At 34.2% G+C, this 16795-nt stretch overlaps 1 protein-coding gene across 2 annotated transcripts in view; it reads left to right on the top strand.

Moving 5' to 3' along the window:
- Positions 1 to 7111: 7111 nt before the first annotated feature.
- Positions 7112 to 16795, top strand: part of LOC121316976 (pleckstrin homology domain interacting protein) — an 88001-nt gene continuing 78317 nt past the window's right edge. Inside the window, exons 1-4 of one of the 2 annotated variants that reach the window (XM_041252435.1) lie at positions 7112 to 7535; positions 7640 to 7698; positions 7782 to 7811; positions 7956 to 8015. In XM_041252435.1, coding sequence (XP_041108369.1) covers positions 7496 to 7535; positions 7640 to 7698; positions 7782 to 7811; positions 7956 to 8015 — 189 coding nt within the window. In that variant the 5' untranslated portion in view covers positions 7112 to 7495. The remainder of the gene's footprint in view (positions 7536 to 7639; positions 7699 to 7781; positions 7812 to 7955; positions 8016 to 16795) is intronic. The other variant, XM_041252433.1, reaches the window with a different exon arrangement.

Genomic DNA, 16795 nt, shown 5'->3' with positions numbered 1-16795 from the left:
GAGATTCCAGTCGTTTGTATGTCTCTCACTTTTATGCCGTGTTTCCTTCTGCCATTGGGATTGAGTTGAACCTGCACCATTTCTACCCGCAGAGAATTCATCTGCTCCTAAACATTTACAGCACAGGTCATGTGACAGTTCTTCATGATATTAACATAAGAACATAAGAAAAGTTAGGGAATGTCAAAAGACTATTCGGTCTATCAAGGCTTGTTCCTTATTAGCACACCATTTGCCCTTACTAGGGGGATCTAATTAGCTAAGATGAGGACACAGAAATTCACTACGACACAGTTCTTCATGTCAAGCAAAGACATAGTACAATATGTTATTCTGCTTATAAATACAAGCACATGTCTATATTTAATCCCAGAGAGGTATGGTAAAGTGTATTAAAAACATGGCAAACCATGTTAAAACTATGGTAGAAAAAAAGGCATAGCAAAAGCAGTGGAAAACTGCAAAACTACCATGCAAATATACTGCGATAAAATTTTGTAAGGGTGTTTAATTGAATCTGTGTCTTCTTTAAGGGTTTTCATGGCTGCCAAAGAGAACCCTTTCTGAACTTAGCCACAAGGTTATGATCCTGTAGGTATATTTGCTGGTAACCTAACAGTAAAACAAAAGCATATTAAAGGAACTAGACCAGAGTGCCTGAACAGTGGATACAAGGTTTTAAAGAGTGTGCTGTTAGTATTGGATCAATAGCCATTATGAAACAAATAGTGACCTTTCAGTGTGTTAACAGTCAGTTATCAGGTAGAAAAGCCAATTATATTTCACTGTGCAAATCAACAAAAGGAAGCAGAAAAAAGGAAATAATATCAAGTACTGTAGTACAGCTAAATAAATGCCATGTTTTAATGATTCTTTTTTTTTTGTTAACGTGAGATAATTTGTTTAACAACAGACTTGTGCACAAAAGTAATTTAGCATTGGTACAAGTAGATGATTAAATAGTAACATAACCTCATTGAAGGCCCATTATGGACTGACACGTTGATGCTTTTAATGACTTGGATATAAACAAACAAATTAATTTGAGTTTGAAGAGTGTGTAATGTCTATTTGTAAATTACTTGGCACTAGATTATTTCTCAAGCAGAGTAAATGCAAGAGAAATTTACCTCCCTGTAGACAAGTGAGGTCCAGCTGGGTTAACTTCAAGACATTCATGTTTCATGGCACCAATCTATTCAACACCTTCAGCATAATAAATAACATGATTTTTTTCTTTTTTTTTTTTTTTTTTTTTTTTTTTTACTATTTCTAAACACACTTTATATCTTGTTGCCAATTTTGGAAGAATTCTTTGAACAACATGGACTGGACATAATGGTGGCCAGATGGCTGAAACTCCCTCTTCTGACCTTAAATCTGCATTGCAGACAACGTCTGATAACAAACTATGCCATGCCATACGGTAGTCTTAGGTTTAATATATATATATATATCTATATATTATAATATATATCATATAGATAGAATATAATTATATATATATCAGAGTCTCAGATCTAGAGATATATTTTGGAGAAGTATAAATTTTTTTATATGTTAAATAACTAGCATTTAAAGTCCACTTTTAAGGCCATAGTCAAAAAGTTTACCACTGTGCTGTTTTTGTCATTTTTTGTGAAGCACAAATCAAACTGCTACTGTAATAAAACAGTAAATGCATTGTAAAGCAAAGGTTAGCATTATAAAGCCCAGAGAGGTATGGTTAGGTAAATTAATAAAAATGGAAACTTTGGTAAATGCATAGTACAACCATTACAGTGCAAGTTTGCCGTGGTAAACTTTAATAAGGGTAGCAAGAAACAACTAAGGTGCACACAGGTAAGAGATCCTAAATAACACTGCTGACTTATTCATTTAAAGCTTTTTAATATCAAAGTTTTGTTTTGTTTTTAGAAGAAAAGCAGGTGTTAAATTCCCCAATTTACAGAGGTAAACACTTTGTGAATATGGCATCACCGTATACTGTATAAATCACAACTATAAACAGTGGTATTCATTCAAATTTTGTTAATAAACACATTATTACCATTTTTTCTTGACTCTATCGGGTCCTTTGAAAGTAATATAATATATATTGCTATTACAAGGTTCTTAAAATATACAGTATCCAGAACTTACTGAATGTTCTTTCAATCAAGAACTATGAAATAAAAATGATGTCTTGCAGATAAGCATCAGCAATAAGATTCAGGCATTACTGCTGCTTCCTGGATCTCAGTCAAGTTATCTGGCCTTCAGCATAATGAACACGATAGATGTCTCTGGACAATGTTAAAAAACGTACTTTTAATGATTGAATTAGGAAAATAGAAAATAACATGGCACTATTGTGCTATGAAGGCAGACCTGTGGGCTGCTTTATGTAGCAACCTGTTCATTACACACAACTGTGAAAACTAGTTCATCCTAAATCCCGCCAGTCCTGCCCAGCCAGTCAATCATAGATGAAGACGGATGACTGTGTGTGGAATATGGTGTTTTTCTCATGTTTTGGGAGTACATTACACTTGTTGAAGTCACAGAAAAAATAGCAATAGTACTGTGACTACGGTATAAAAGACCAGAATCAAATCTCTGTAGAGCAAACGGGAAGGTGGGGCATAACCCTGGGGTAAAATAGACCAGTCAAGAAGGCTGTCTCCCTCTAGTGGCATTCATACTGGGAAACAGACTTGACGTGTGTCTTTCTCTGTATTGGCGGATAGTAGAGATTTGTGTGCATGCCACTAAAAAAGAAAAAACAAGAAATGTTACCCAATTTTAGTAGATTACAATAACCTAATGATGTTATATGTTTATTGTATATGCAAATCACAGTTTAGAGATTCAAGGATTACCAGGAGATCAGAAATTGAAGTATTTCTTTAGCTCACCTCTGTCCATTTGCTGTATACTATTGTATCACAACCTGATGAAACTCTGGCAGAGAACAGTGTTTTAACTTACAGGGAAACTAACACTCATTTAAAGGCAGGCAGTAAGAATTCCACCAAACTTTCTTTTTAATTTCTCACCTAAATTAATTGGAACCAGGTGAAGAGCTAGACAGCCTTTGTCAAAAAATACCTAGTACCTAGTTGAACTGACAGCACAGCTACATATAGAAACACTAAAGACTAATCTTCTTTTCTGACAGTGTATCTACTAATAATAACGTATAGACATAGTTGTGAAAAGGAGTGATTGTGAAATTTCAGAAACATTTGCTGTCTAACTCATTTACAGATGTATGGAGTATATACGTCTTGAAGGAAACCCAGTCAATTACAATTGAACTGTACATATAATCTTATTATTTACTTTTTTCCTTTTTTTTACTGCAGTGATCTAAGTAGACAAAATGACACAGGTAAATGAGGTAGTGTGTCAAGCTGGCCTCAGCGGTGACAGCGGGAGCTTCACTTCTCCCCCTGGTGATGAAGTCAGGACCAGTTGTGATGCTGGGGTGGGCTACTCTGGCAGTGACCGCTGCTGCCGGGCCTTGTTCTGCCATGCTCCCCTCAGCAGTCTATGCAGTAGCGTTTGAGGAATGCCATCATCACATCTTGGTCCTGGTCATGTGGTGGAGGTGGGAGCTGCAGGTAGTCTTCCTTTGGTGGTGGTGGGAGCTGCAGATAGACTCCCTTTGGTGGTGGAGGTGGGAGCTGCAGATATAGCAATTGCTTTCTAATTATTATTATTTCATCCTCTATCTCCACACTCATTATTATTCAAATTATTCACTTGAATCTCTGCATGTGAACTAATTTGTGCAATCCCTGTGCCTAAATACATATTACAACACTCATGCTACATAGCCCAATTTATATTCCGTGGACCACTACATCCACATATAACACACCACATACAACAAAAACACAAAATACACACAGCGGCGGGGGCACCCTGCCACAGGTACACTTCTTCAGTGAATAAACCTACTTAATTAGTTGATTTGTCTAAGTTTGATCAATAATCATGTTGAGTATAACTAAACATAACCTAATTTATCAAGACACGATTAAAATAATATTTTAAAAAACTCTCAGTCTGGTAGGTTTGCATATACAGTACTGTAAAAGCTAGGACACATACCAGGTGAAGTTTACATGGATATACTGCATATTGCATTAAGCTTCAGGTTGTGAGGTTACTCAGGAATTTAATTCAAGGCCTTTAGTTATTCATCACACACTGTTTCCAGTTTTGTAACATAAAAGTGCTATGGGCTTTGTAAATTTCCCTATGGTGTGTAAACATGTGAACAATAAACCATCACTGGTTATCATCTTTGGCAGAGTACATTCAATTCATTCCAACACAATTAATAAGATACAATACTGAGGAACACCCCAGCTCTTTGTGGGTAGGAATGTCCTTGTCTTGCAGAGTCTCCACCCATGTCTATGTATGTTGTCAGTCAGATGGGGAGCATTTGCACATTCCTCATGGAATATCAGCAGTAGTTCATCAGTGTTTGGAGGGTGTGATCGTCCGTGTATCTTTCTTCTAGTACTACTCACAGTTGTTTGCAGTTTTAAATCCAGTTTGTCTTTCTAGTCTACAAAACCATTGGGAGTGTCTGCAGGCATTGTACAGTATTTCTCTAGGTTCATTCACTGGAGTGTTATCATATACTGTACTTCACAGCTTTCTTATGGTTTAGTGCAACTTCATTTCTAATGTGTGTGTGTGTGTGTGTGGGGGGGGGGGGGGGGTCCTATTCAAATCAAAGTGATGCTGTTGTTTAAATCATTAAAATAGTGCCCTCCTTTGCATTTTAAATATTTTTTACAGACTAACCATAAAGATGCTCATATGCAGTGAAAGAGGGTTTTAAGTTGGTACAAAACAGATTATATTTATCTAAACACTGGCAGCATTTGAGTCTGTCACTGTTTAAATTGATTTATTAGACTCCAGGGTGTCCCTTTTAAGAATTTAAAAAAGCAAAGCAATTTCATAAAAAAAAAAAAAAAAAAAATGTATTGCACAGCAAGTACTAAATTAAACTGCACAAGATAAAAGGTTTAACTGCACAATGATATGGAGAGCAGTGAAAAGGGCACTGAATCTAATAAAGGTTTTAGTAAAATCTTAGGGACTACAGCTAAAGCACAGTCACACATTGGGTTGTGATACTTTGGTCAAAAGCCACCATTATTTTAGCAAGTTAAGAAAATGGAAAACCCGAACAGTTTAAAAACTTTAAAAATGCTTAGAAAAAAAAGTCTTGGGGGTTGATTTACCAATACTGGCTTCATCAAGGACATCTGATTTCCAGTGTCAATATATAACTGCATCATAATAAATGTAACTAACTGGCAGCTTTGAGGACTGGATGCAAACAGGCATGCTAAGAAATCCCTTGCCCTCTGAGATGCCGTAGCTTCAAAATTGTAGTGCAGAAGAACGCACTGAATTCACATTGGAGGAAATCAAAAACTTTACACCAAAGCTGTAACCCTCACCCAAGTAAAGCGCACACTTTACTATTTTTTTTTTTTTTTTTTTGGTGTTTGGGTGTACCATCACAGAATGAAAATAAAATGAATATAATAATAAAAAAAAAAGATTGAATTGGTTGCAAAGCACCATATTTGTTTTACTTTCACTGGGTGGCCTACACTACACAGTTAAAGTAAATAGGTAAACAAATAAACCCACTGACAGAACACAAGAATACGATTCACCTGACCACTCTCTTTCTATATTCTTGCTTGTATTTGACTGAAACAAATGGCACTGCACGTGTTATATATATATATCTATATATATCATATCTATATATATTATATATATATATATATATATATGTGTGTGTGTGTGTGTGTGTGTGTGTGTGTGTGTGTGTATATATATATATATTATATATAAATAAACAAAAAGTGTTATCTCAATAAATGTTAACAATAAAACTGTATTTTTAAATAATAAAAATAATAATAATAATAATAATAATAATAATAATAATAAAATAAACCGTTATGTGGGCAATTACACCACTAAAACATTATCACTATTGTAGGCAAATTTAAAAACATCCGTGTCAAAAAACCAAATGTATTTGTTAAACTATAATGATACTTCCATATTTTTTTTTTTTTTAGTTTTCAGCAAAATTAAAACAAACAAAAAAAAAAAGGCATAGATTTGGAAGTTAACTTGGTGTTACTCTTATGCAGAATGTAGTATCATAGATATCTATATATAGATAATGTATATATATATATATATATATATATATACACACACACACACATTATACATATATCTATATATATATATATATATATATATATATATAAGTATATATTACATCTTATATTAGATATATATATATATATATATATATATATATATATACACACACACACACACACACACACGTTTTTAAATCATTTACAAAATGTCAAAATCCGACTTCAACAATTGCACAAGCACTGACACGATTGCTAGCCAGCCATGTTGTTATATTGCGAGATCTGCGTACATGTTTTCAACGGAATACTGGAAATATATAGTAACTTTTTTTCCCCCCCGTAAAAATCAGCGTTTGGACCTTTTCCTCTCCTACAATTAGACTGGTATTCCAGTAATTCAGGAGGTTTAATTCATCACATTCCCCTGGTTTACAAACCCTCCCCCATTTACAGCCAGTCTGCTCATATTTCAGATGGAATGGAACTTTTCCGTTCTAATAACCTATAATGTTTCAGTTGTGTGTATACATATATATATATATATTATATATATATATATATATATATAATATATATATTATATATATATATACTGCCATATAAACAGTATGAGATGTTTACAAAGCAGTAACATTTGTCCGTCGTCGGGGTGTACAAATATGGCAGAGTCTGAAACCAATAGTATTATAGACATTATTTACCACAAAAGCTACATTTTTAACAATGTATTACAATTAAAATGTTATAAATCAGTAAAATAGGCTGCGCCTAACTTATCTGGAAAAACAGTTTCTTTCCTGCCCTCAACATTTCTCAGCTACATTTGCTTCCTTTTTTTTTTTTTTTTTTTTTTTTTTTTTTTTTTTTTTTTTTGCTCCAATGTTACCAATTTCAGCCACTCGTCTCTATGCGTGCGTCAGGGGAGCAGCGTGGTATCCATACGCACAGGGCTTGTGCTGAATAAAAGAAAACAACCAAATAATTTATGCTAGTTGCACCTCAACGCGGGGCACATATCTCTTGACCAAAACTGACGAAGAAAAAATTGTTAACGGATGGACAGGGTAGTGGAAATTGTGGAAACGTTCGTGTTTGTTGTTGGGGACTAGATTCTGTAGAGCGGAAGGCAAAGCGGCCGGGACTCCTTCCTCGCCCTGCTTGTGTGTTGGCTGAATGGAGGAGGAGAGACTCTTCCTGGTGAATAAACAGTGACAGCTATAGGGCAGATACTTATACCCATTTCATAGCACGGGTATACACCTTATACTTTACATTTAAACAACACAAAAATGGCTTCTGACAGTAAAGTCATCGCGCAATTGAAATCTGGTGAGTAAACAGGGTTTGCAAAGCATCGGCGAAGGGATTTGTTATTTCAAAAACTGCCCCTGACGTCCCTCCTTGTATCTAATATGTGTTTTTCCCCTCAATAGAGCTGTACTTCCTAATAGCCCGATTTCTGGAAGCAGGACCCTGTCAAAACGCAGCTGAGGTGGGTAAACATAGATTGTAGGCATTTGGGGGGATTTCTGACTTAGATTATGGATAATTTAATGTTTTTATTTGCATCTGCAGGTCCTGATAAAAGAAGTGGAGGAGAATGAGGTAAGCTCCAATGTGCTTGCATTGCATCCAGCTACACTGTACTTGATGTTAATTTCAGTCAGATTTTATTTAATATTTAAAATGTCCAGCTAAGCATCTTTTTGGGTAAAAATGTAATTAAGACGCGGATGTGGTTTTTTCCAGCTGTTGCCGAAAAGAATCGACTGGACGGGGAAAGAGCATCTCGGGACTTACGAAAATTTGGTAAGGGATCACTATAACAGAGAGAAACTTTTTTTAGAGAGCAAAATATAAATTGAATTTCCCGCAATTTTCTAAAACAAAAAAAAAAAAAACACAAAAATAAAAAATAAGAAGAAACCACAAAAGATTCTGGTTGAAGGATTATGGGGAATGGATTTAAGGTGTATAAGGGTGCTATTTTGTGATTTTGGTAGCTGCCATGTCAAAAAGATTTAAGTAGTTTGGAAAAATGTACTAGAAATAAAGATACGTCATTAATGTTGTTCTGTCGGAGCAGAGAAGGACCGGGGAGGGAGGGACTAGTGCGAGCGCTCAGAGCAGCAGAACACTGATCAGTAACAAGAGATGGAGGCGCTCTAGTCAATGTAATTCAGCTGCACCGTTTAAAAATACACAACATGATGAATAACTAGTTAAAATAAGACAAACTTGGATCTACAAAGCAGAGTGACATTATTTTAAAGGGGAATTGTACATTAATCATTATTAAAGAGGGCAGATATGGGTATTATGCTGGTGGAAAGGAATGATCGCGTTTCTCAAGAGTAGAGGATGAAGACAATGTTTTAATTCCCTCAATAAAGGTCATGTAACATAAAATCAATCTTTAAATATGTGATATATATATACATGGTTTCTTTCGAGTGGATTACGTCATCAGAGTCATGACTGGCTGGCAGAATTATTGCAAGTAACAATAATGTTATTTACCGTCCATCACATTTACTTACACTATTTTAATCAAACCCCGGCCGATATCCAAAGACATTTGTGGGGCACGTTATAACTTTTTCAAAGTATTTTTTTTTTTAGGTTTGGGGAGGGGTTATTGAAGCACGACCGTGGTGTATTTTGTTCTGTGGTGTTTAGTTTACTATAGTGTTTTTTTTTTTATTTTTATTTTGTTATTATTGTTGTAATGTAGTGTGTTCTGAAGGCCTGTGCTGTGGTTGCAGATACTGCTATGAAAACGTGGTCAATATTGTTACTTTATTGACAGCTGCAATCTTGTCGTTAGTAAGAAATTAATCAATATGTATGCTGTAACAGGAAACTAGATATAAAGCCGATCAGATGCAAAGCTTTTAATAGCAGCTGGTCTTGAATAGTGCTGTTTTTACTTTCTGATGAGCATGAGATTTAGATGCGTAAAATGCACGCTTTTAATTCCGTGGAACAGTTTTCAAATGCCTAGGTAGGTGGACTTCAATACTGAAATTAAGCTGCAGGGAATTGCAATTTTTTTGTTGTTGTTTATACTTAACGTTTTTGGTACATTGTAATCAAGCATCCGTGGTGTCATCATTTTAAACCATTAATTATTTGCATGGCCTTTCGCGTAGAAGATGTATTTATTTTTATTTGGGTGGATGTGTAGACGACATTGTCATTGTGTAAGTTTTGCACACATTAGCCAATTATTTTTCTAGAAATCTATAATATTGGACATTCTGTAAGCTATTCATTTTGCAGCGGTAACACGTGTTTTTAAGTCAATAACCTAAAGCCTGAAAAATAAAAAGCCAGAATTGTAAAGCCTACAGAAGACATCATGACGTGTTTTTGTAGCTGTGAAAGCTGTTTTTTAATTGACTGGGGTAACGTTCATAAATTCTTGTGTGTTAATGTAGGCCTATTTATTATTATTATTATTATTATTATTATTATTATTATTATTATTATTGCATGTCACATCAATGAATATGAGAACTGGTCTAACAACAAGTGTTATCCGTAATAATAATAATAATAATAATAATAATAATAATAATAATAATAATAATAATTGTTATTATTTACATTAAGTGAATATAGATCTCTTAGGATATCGTTTAAACTACAAGTACAAATTAAGGCGAGCTTGCGGTTTTTTTGTCATTACATTCAGAGTAAAGCTTTGCATTCCAGTACTAGAGTGATCTAGTATTTTTTTTGTATTTATTTTGCGTTTATTTATATGACTGTGTAAAGCAACGATTGATTTATAGGGTGGTCATGGTGATAGCAGCAGCTTAGTGTGCGTTTGTTTTATTCATGCGTAAAAAACTGCAGACAAAATGCAGATTGAAGTCTCAGGGACAGTGTCTTCTGTTTATACCTTTTATTGTACATAAAATATTTAGTCATGCAGTAAAATGTGTGTGTGTGTGTATGTATGTATGTTATATATATATATATATATATATATATATATATATATATATATATATATATATATATATATATATATATATATATATATATATATATATATATATATATATATATATATATATATATATATATATATATATATATAATATATGTACAGTGAGTTTTTTTTACTAAATTTGAAATGAAGAAAACATGTAAGAAATTGATCCCCTAAAATAAGAATGGTACATTTCCTTTAATATTATTATCTCTTGATTTTAGCGGCTTACATAATATTAAATGCAGTTTTAATACATATTGTTAATTAGGGATGCTCCCATAAAGATTTTCCTGGCTGATATCGATAGCCGGTGGTTAGCTACCCATATCAGCCGCTATCGATAATAGATACTGGAGTTAAGCTATTGTAAACTACTTAAACTGTTTTATAATTATAAATGTTAAAAAAGAAGTATATCATTTACTTACTGTATTTATGACAAAAAATGAACAGGTATTGTTTACTTGTTGCATTTACTCCAGAAAATGAATACAAAGAATAACGTAGTATTATATTGTGTGCTTGACAGCAATTTTATACATTTGTTTTACAAGTTACACAAAAATAAAATTTTGCATTTGTACTAGTAAAAACACTGATGTGAAAAAAAATATATATAATGTACAATAGAACTTATGCAATGTTTGACAGCAAGTGGCTATATTATAACTTCTACCTATACAACTTTTGTCAAATTCTTATTTTAAGCATACATATACGTGACTTAAAAATGCAGCACAATTTAAATTGCTCACTTGATTAAAAATTTCTGGTTACAAAATCAAACTTGAATTTGTGACATAACAAAAGACACACAGTAATAAAGTTCTGCTTCAAAATGCCGCTGAATACAACCAATGCAGATTAAGCAAGATAAACAAAAATTACCTTTTTTAGTTTAAGTACATTGTGTAATTATTATTATTATTATTATTATTATTATTATTATTATTATTATTATATTAATTGCAAAAACATCAACCATCAGTGTTACTTAGGATTTAACCCATTTTTTTTTTTTTTTTTTTTTTAAAGCATCAGAATAATATTCTCACAGTTGATGGTTGGATTTAATGCTGCATCAAGTCTGTTCTGCTGCACACAACTCAGCTTGTCTTCAGATATTTGAAAATTAATTTAACACTGCTCTTTTGAGAAGTATTTACTGCAGGTTGATCACACGTTACACAGCACTGCAAAGAAAATGATTGTCTCAGTGTTCTTGCGTCATTAGTAAATGCGCCTGACGAAACATTAAGTTCTGTGCTGGAAGAAATTCAAGCATGAATATCGGCTAAAATAACAAAAACTGCCAATAGCCGATTGTGTTTTTTTCCTTATATCATGGTGTTGGTGCCATGCTGATACCGATAGGTTACCGATTATCGGTGCAGGCACCCCCTATATATATATATATATATATATATCTATATATAATATCTATATATATATATATATATATCATGAAGAAAAAAGTGTTTGCCCCCTGTCTGATTTTCTGCATTTTTGCATATTTGATACTGAATCTTCAACCAAATTCTAATATTAGATAAAAGGGACCCTGAGTGAACAGACAACACAAAATTTGGATACTTATTTCATTTATTTATTAAAGTAAGTTATACAACACACAGTGCCACTGTTTGAAAAAGTAACCGCCCCCTGGTTACACCACCTTCAGCAGCAGTAACTACAACCAAACTCCTCGTATAGTTATTGATCAGTCTCTCACAGTGCTGTGGAGGAATTTTGGCCCACTCCTCCATGCAGAACTGCTTCAACTGAGTGACATTTTTGGGTTTTTGAGCATAGACTGCTGGTTTCAGGGCCTGCCACAACATCTCAATGGGTTTAGGTCTGGACTTTGACTAGGCCCTTCCAAAACTTTAAACTTCAACTATTCTGATGTAGACTTGCTTGTGTGTTTCTGATCATTGTCTTGCTGCATGACCCAGCTTCGCGTCAGCTTCAGCTAACGGACGGATGGCCTGACATTATCCTGTACGATTATCTGATACAGAGCAGAATTCATGGTTCCTTTAATGATGGCAATTTGTCCAGGTCCAAGTCATGACACTACCACCACCATGCTTGACCGTTGGTATGAGGTGTTTAGTTTTCGCCAGACATAACAGGGCCCATGTTGACCAAAAAGTTCCACTTTTGACTCTTCTGTCCATAGAACATTGTTCCAGAACTCTTGAGGATCATCCAGGCGCTTTTTGGCAAACTTGAGACGAGCATTCATGTTCTTCTTAGTGAGCAGTGGTTTCCACCTTGCTATTCTGCCATGAATCCCATTTTTGTCTTTCTGATGGTGGAGTCACGAACACTGACCTTAGCCGAGGTTAGAGAGGCCTGCAGATCCCTGGATGTTGTTCCAGGGTTCTTTGCGACTTCCTGGATGATATTACGACTTGATCTTGGAGAGATTTTGGCAGGACGGCCACTCCAGGGAAGATTCACTACTGTCCCAGACTTTCTGCATTTGGACAATATGGCTCTGACTGTGGTTTGGTTGAGCCCCAGAGCCTTAGAATTGGCTTCGTAACCCTTTCCAGACTGATGGGATTCAAAAACTTTTTTTCCAGAGGTCTTCAGGAATTTCTTTTGATCGTGGCATGATGTGCGTCTAGAACATGTGTGCTGACAACTTCACTGTGAAAATGTCATTTATATTGGGGAGGGCTGGCCCAAATCGGGTCTGATTGTTAACCAAAGTATTCAGACAGCTAACCCTAATTATCCCTTTAATTGGGTTGAGTTAACCAGGGGAGGCAGTAACTTTTTCACACCTGAAGATTGCATGTTTAATTACCTTGCACACCAAACAAATGAAAGAAGCACCAAACTTTGGTGTCATTTTTTCTCTCAGACTCCCTCTATATAATACTACAACCCACAAAAAGATCTGACCAAATTCAATGTGAAAAATGTTCAGAAATGCAAAAAATCAGATGGGGGCAAATACTTTTTCACGGTACTGTATCTTGTAACTTTTTTTCCCCTAATTCACAAAAGTAAAACCATTTGCTAAAAAAGATTTTTCCTATAATTTGTATGAGAAATTTCTAGAAATTATAAATTTCCATTGGGGTATGTACATTTTTGTGTACAACTGTGTACAGTTTATTTATTTTTTAAAGTTGTGAATTTTTTTTATCGAGCGAAACAACATTTTTTCATCTGGATTTTTTTTTTTCTGTGAATTATTGTTTTTAAAATTTATATATTTTTATGTTCCTTTTTTCCTTGCCCATTTTAAAGATGATATGCTATTGTAAATACATAGCAACATGCAGTAAAGCACAGTGTGATGGTGGCTCACTATGAAAGGCAGTATATACAGATTATTATTATTATTATTATTATTATTATTATTATATTATTATTATTATTATTAAATGCAGCGAAGCAAAGGGAAGTTTGGTTAATCACAGATACAAGTGGTAAACCATAGTAAACTGTTGATAATATGTTCCAGAGCTCTTACAAAAAATGAAGGCTGAAAACTGACAATCCTAGTTTTCTGGGGATGTCTGGTAACCCTGTAGTTGTTCCCTGAGACATTTTTTAATTTTTTGCTGTATGTGTTTCCTCAGAATATGAACTGTGAAATGTTTACTTCCTAGTCAGGTTACCTTGTATAGTTAGTTTCCTATGTGCAAAAGGACAGAGTCCAGCAGTTTCACATTGACTGCAAGCGATCCAGATTGCCAAACAGATTCACGCTTCACACCAAATGTACCGAGCTGTACAGTGTGGACCAAACCCTCTAAATGGACCCGCGGCTGCTCTTGCTGCGGGTTAAAATAACGGGAGATGCATGTCAACACAGGCAAATACAAGAGAGCAAGCCCGGGCAAAAGTGTACAGGTCTGTATCGGCTAAAATGTATCAATAGGGTTAAAAAAAAAAAAAAAATCTGATTTTTTTTTTTTTCCTCCCCTCTGCAGTCGCTTTTGTATGAACTGGTCAAGGCGATGACGTCATATACGCTAAGAAAATTGTTCGCTAGGCAATTTCCATTGTATTTCTCTACTTTAAACAAAAACAAATTAGGTTTTTTAGTGAATATCTAGCTAATAGGGATAGGAATTTTAAACATTTAAACGTATAAACTCCAAAGTGGTTAAACTTTGAATAATATGCTAGACGTATAATCGTCATGTGACAAACTTCACCAAACGCATATTTTTGAATGTAATTTGTCATCATATACAGCAGTCCGTCACGTATCCTACTGCTGTGGTGCCACAGTAAGGGCGGATATTATAAAAAGGAAGGGGTTTGGCAGTTGCCTCCAGTTAGCGTTTTCATTGGTGTACTCTGGTTTTCATGCTGCAGTGAACTTGGTTTGGTATCAACTCCTTGGTGTAATAGTTAATGACAAGCGCTTTTTTCTGAAGTTTGTTATATATTTTTAATAAAATGGCATCTAAACAGAGGAAAGAAGCAAAGCCACGTTTGGAAGTATTTTGAGCAACTGTACGAGAAAACCGTGGTTTGTTAATAATTATGCCAAACAAAATTGCCATACCACAAAAACATATTTAATGCTTCACCGTTTGACACGAAAACATTAAGAAATTACTGCCTCTGGGAGTTACTGATGCCAGTAAAAAGCAAACCTCCATAATAAACAGAACACTCCAGATGGTGACAGACATTTATTGAGCCCTTACATCCATGTGAATAATGTATAACACAAGGATTTAAAAGGATTGTTTATTTTAACACTCCATAGTAAACAGAACCCTGTTAACACAAGGATTTAAAAGGATTGTTTTTTTAAATTCAAAGAACACATACGTGTAAATAAATTATGCATTGGCTATAATTTACCTGTACACTTTTACGCAAAATGATTTTAAAAAGTCATTTTATCTGTGTAATTTGTCAACAGAAGGGGACATTTAAAATAAATATAAATATATATATATGTATATATATATATATATATATATATATATATATATATATATATATATATATATATAATAATATATATATATATATATATATATATATATATATATATATATATATATATGGATTTCCCATTTGTGGCACCGATCCATGAACAGTAGCATTAATATAACAATGGGTTGGAATCTGTGCATTTGATAGATTCTGTAATATGTGCAGCTGTGTTTTTTTTATTACTGTTGGTTTTCTTTTGTTCTTTGATATAATGTAAAAACAAAACAAAAAAAGTATAGTTTAGTTTATTCATGTTGAGCCACAGGGCCATCACAGGTACATCTCAATAGTTCAGCAATAATACAGAGACACATTTACAAAGATAAAAATAATACAAGTGCTTTTAAAAAGGCCAAATTCCCATTGGGCTTCTTAAGATTTAAGATTCTATACAAAGGGTTAATTTAATCTTTCTATTTGTTTGAAGTATGCACGTGTAAATTGTATGTTTGTTTGTTTTTAACCTATTAACATAGCCTTTTAGTTTTTATATATCTTATTTAACAAGGCTTAAGAGAGAGATACAAGGTGGCTCGTAGGTTGTAGTAGTACTTTCTGTCACTGTTAACAAGCCGTTAATATGATATATAAAACTAAAAGGCTACATTAATGTCACTTTTTTCAATTTGTCAGTTTTTCGTTAAGTACTGTATATGGGGAAAACTACAAAGCGGTATGAAATTCAATATGTTAACATGACATTATTCAGCAGGTTTCATTCGACTATGAAGCAAACTTAGTTAATTCTGCAGGGTGATGCAAAACTTAAGTGTAGAAGCAGCAGTGGCGCCAGAAACAAACTAACTGGAGCAGCAACTCGTTAGAGTAAAATCTTTTCACAAAAATATGAACAAAAGAGACCTGTTTTCACTCATACACATTTACAGCAAGTGAGCGTTTTAATTGCAGATGTTTAAGGCTATTTAAAATATCTAAAGTTGGAGTAAAATTTCTTACAATGTAACTATATACATACATAACACAATAATTGTAACAAATACATTTTAGCTATTTACAGTCCTGTGAGTATTATATCTTTATTATTTTTTCTTTAGTTTTTTGTGGTTTGGAATTTTATTTGGCTGCACCTTTTAACCTCATGAAGGGGATGGATTTAGCAAAAAAGCATTCTAAATGTATGCTTGATATAAACAGGATTCTAAATGTATGCTTGATGTAAACATAGTGGCACATACGGTGCATTTACAGTGGCCGTTTTTAGGGTGGCTATGGGCTGTCTTGGGTCTTTTTTCTGGTGTAAAAGCACGTGGCCGACTCTCAGCTGTCCTAAAAACGGCCAACTAAACGTGGCTCAACGCCAGCTTAGGTCTGCCCTAAAGGCAGTGTAAACTCGCCCGTCTTTAGGACAGCTCACTCACGACGCGAGTGTCGCTCAGCTCTTCCCCCATGGAATCTAAACAGGAAGAATCTAAACTCCCACTTTGCACTTTTTGATTATAGTTGATCTGTTACACAATTGCGTTTTACATGTAATGTATAGGACTTCTGATTTTCGGTTTTAACCGATTAAAACCTGATAACGCCTGATACAAAAAAATGAGATCGGCGGATAGCCAGTAAACACCGGAAAAACTGTGGAAAT

Source organism: Polyodon spathula, chromosome 6 (genome assembly GCF_017654505.1).
Source record: "Polyodon spathula isolate WHYD16114869_AA chromosome 6, ASM1765450v1, whole genome shotgun sequence".
In the NCBI taxonomy this organism is placed as follows: Eukaryota; Metazoa; Chordata; class Actinopteri; order Acipenseriformes; family Polyodontidae; genus Polyodon; species Polyodon spathula.
This window is presented reverse-complemented; position numbering and strand designations above follow the sequence as displayed.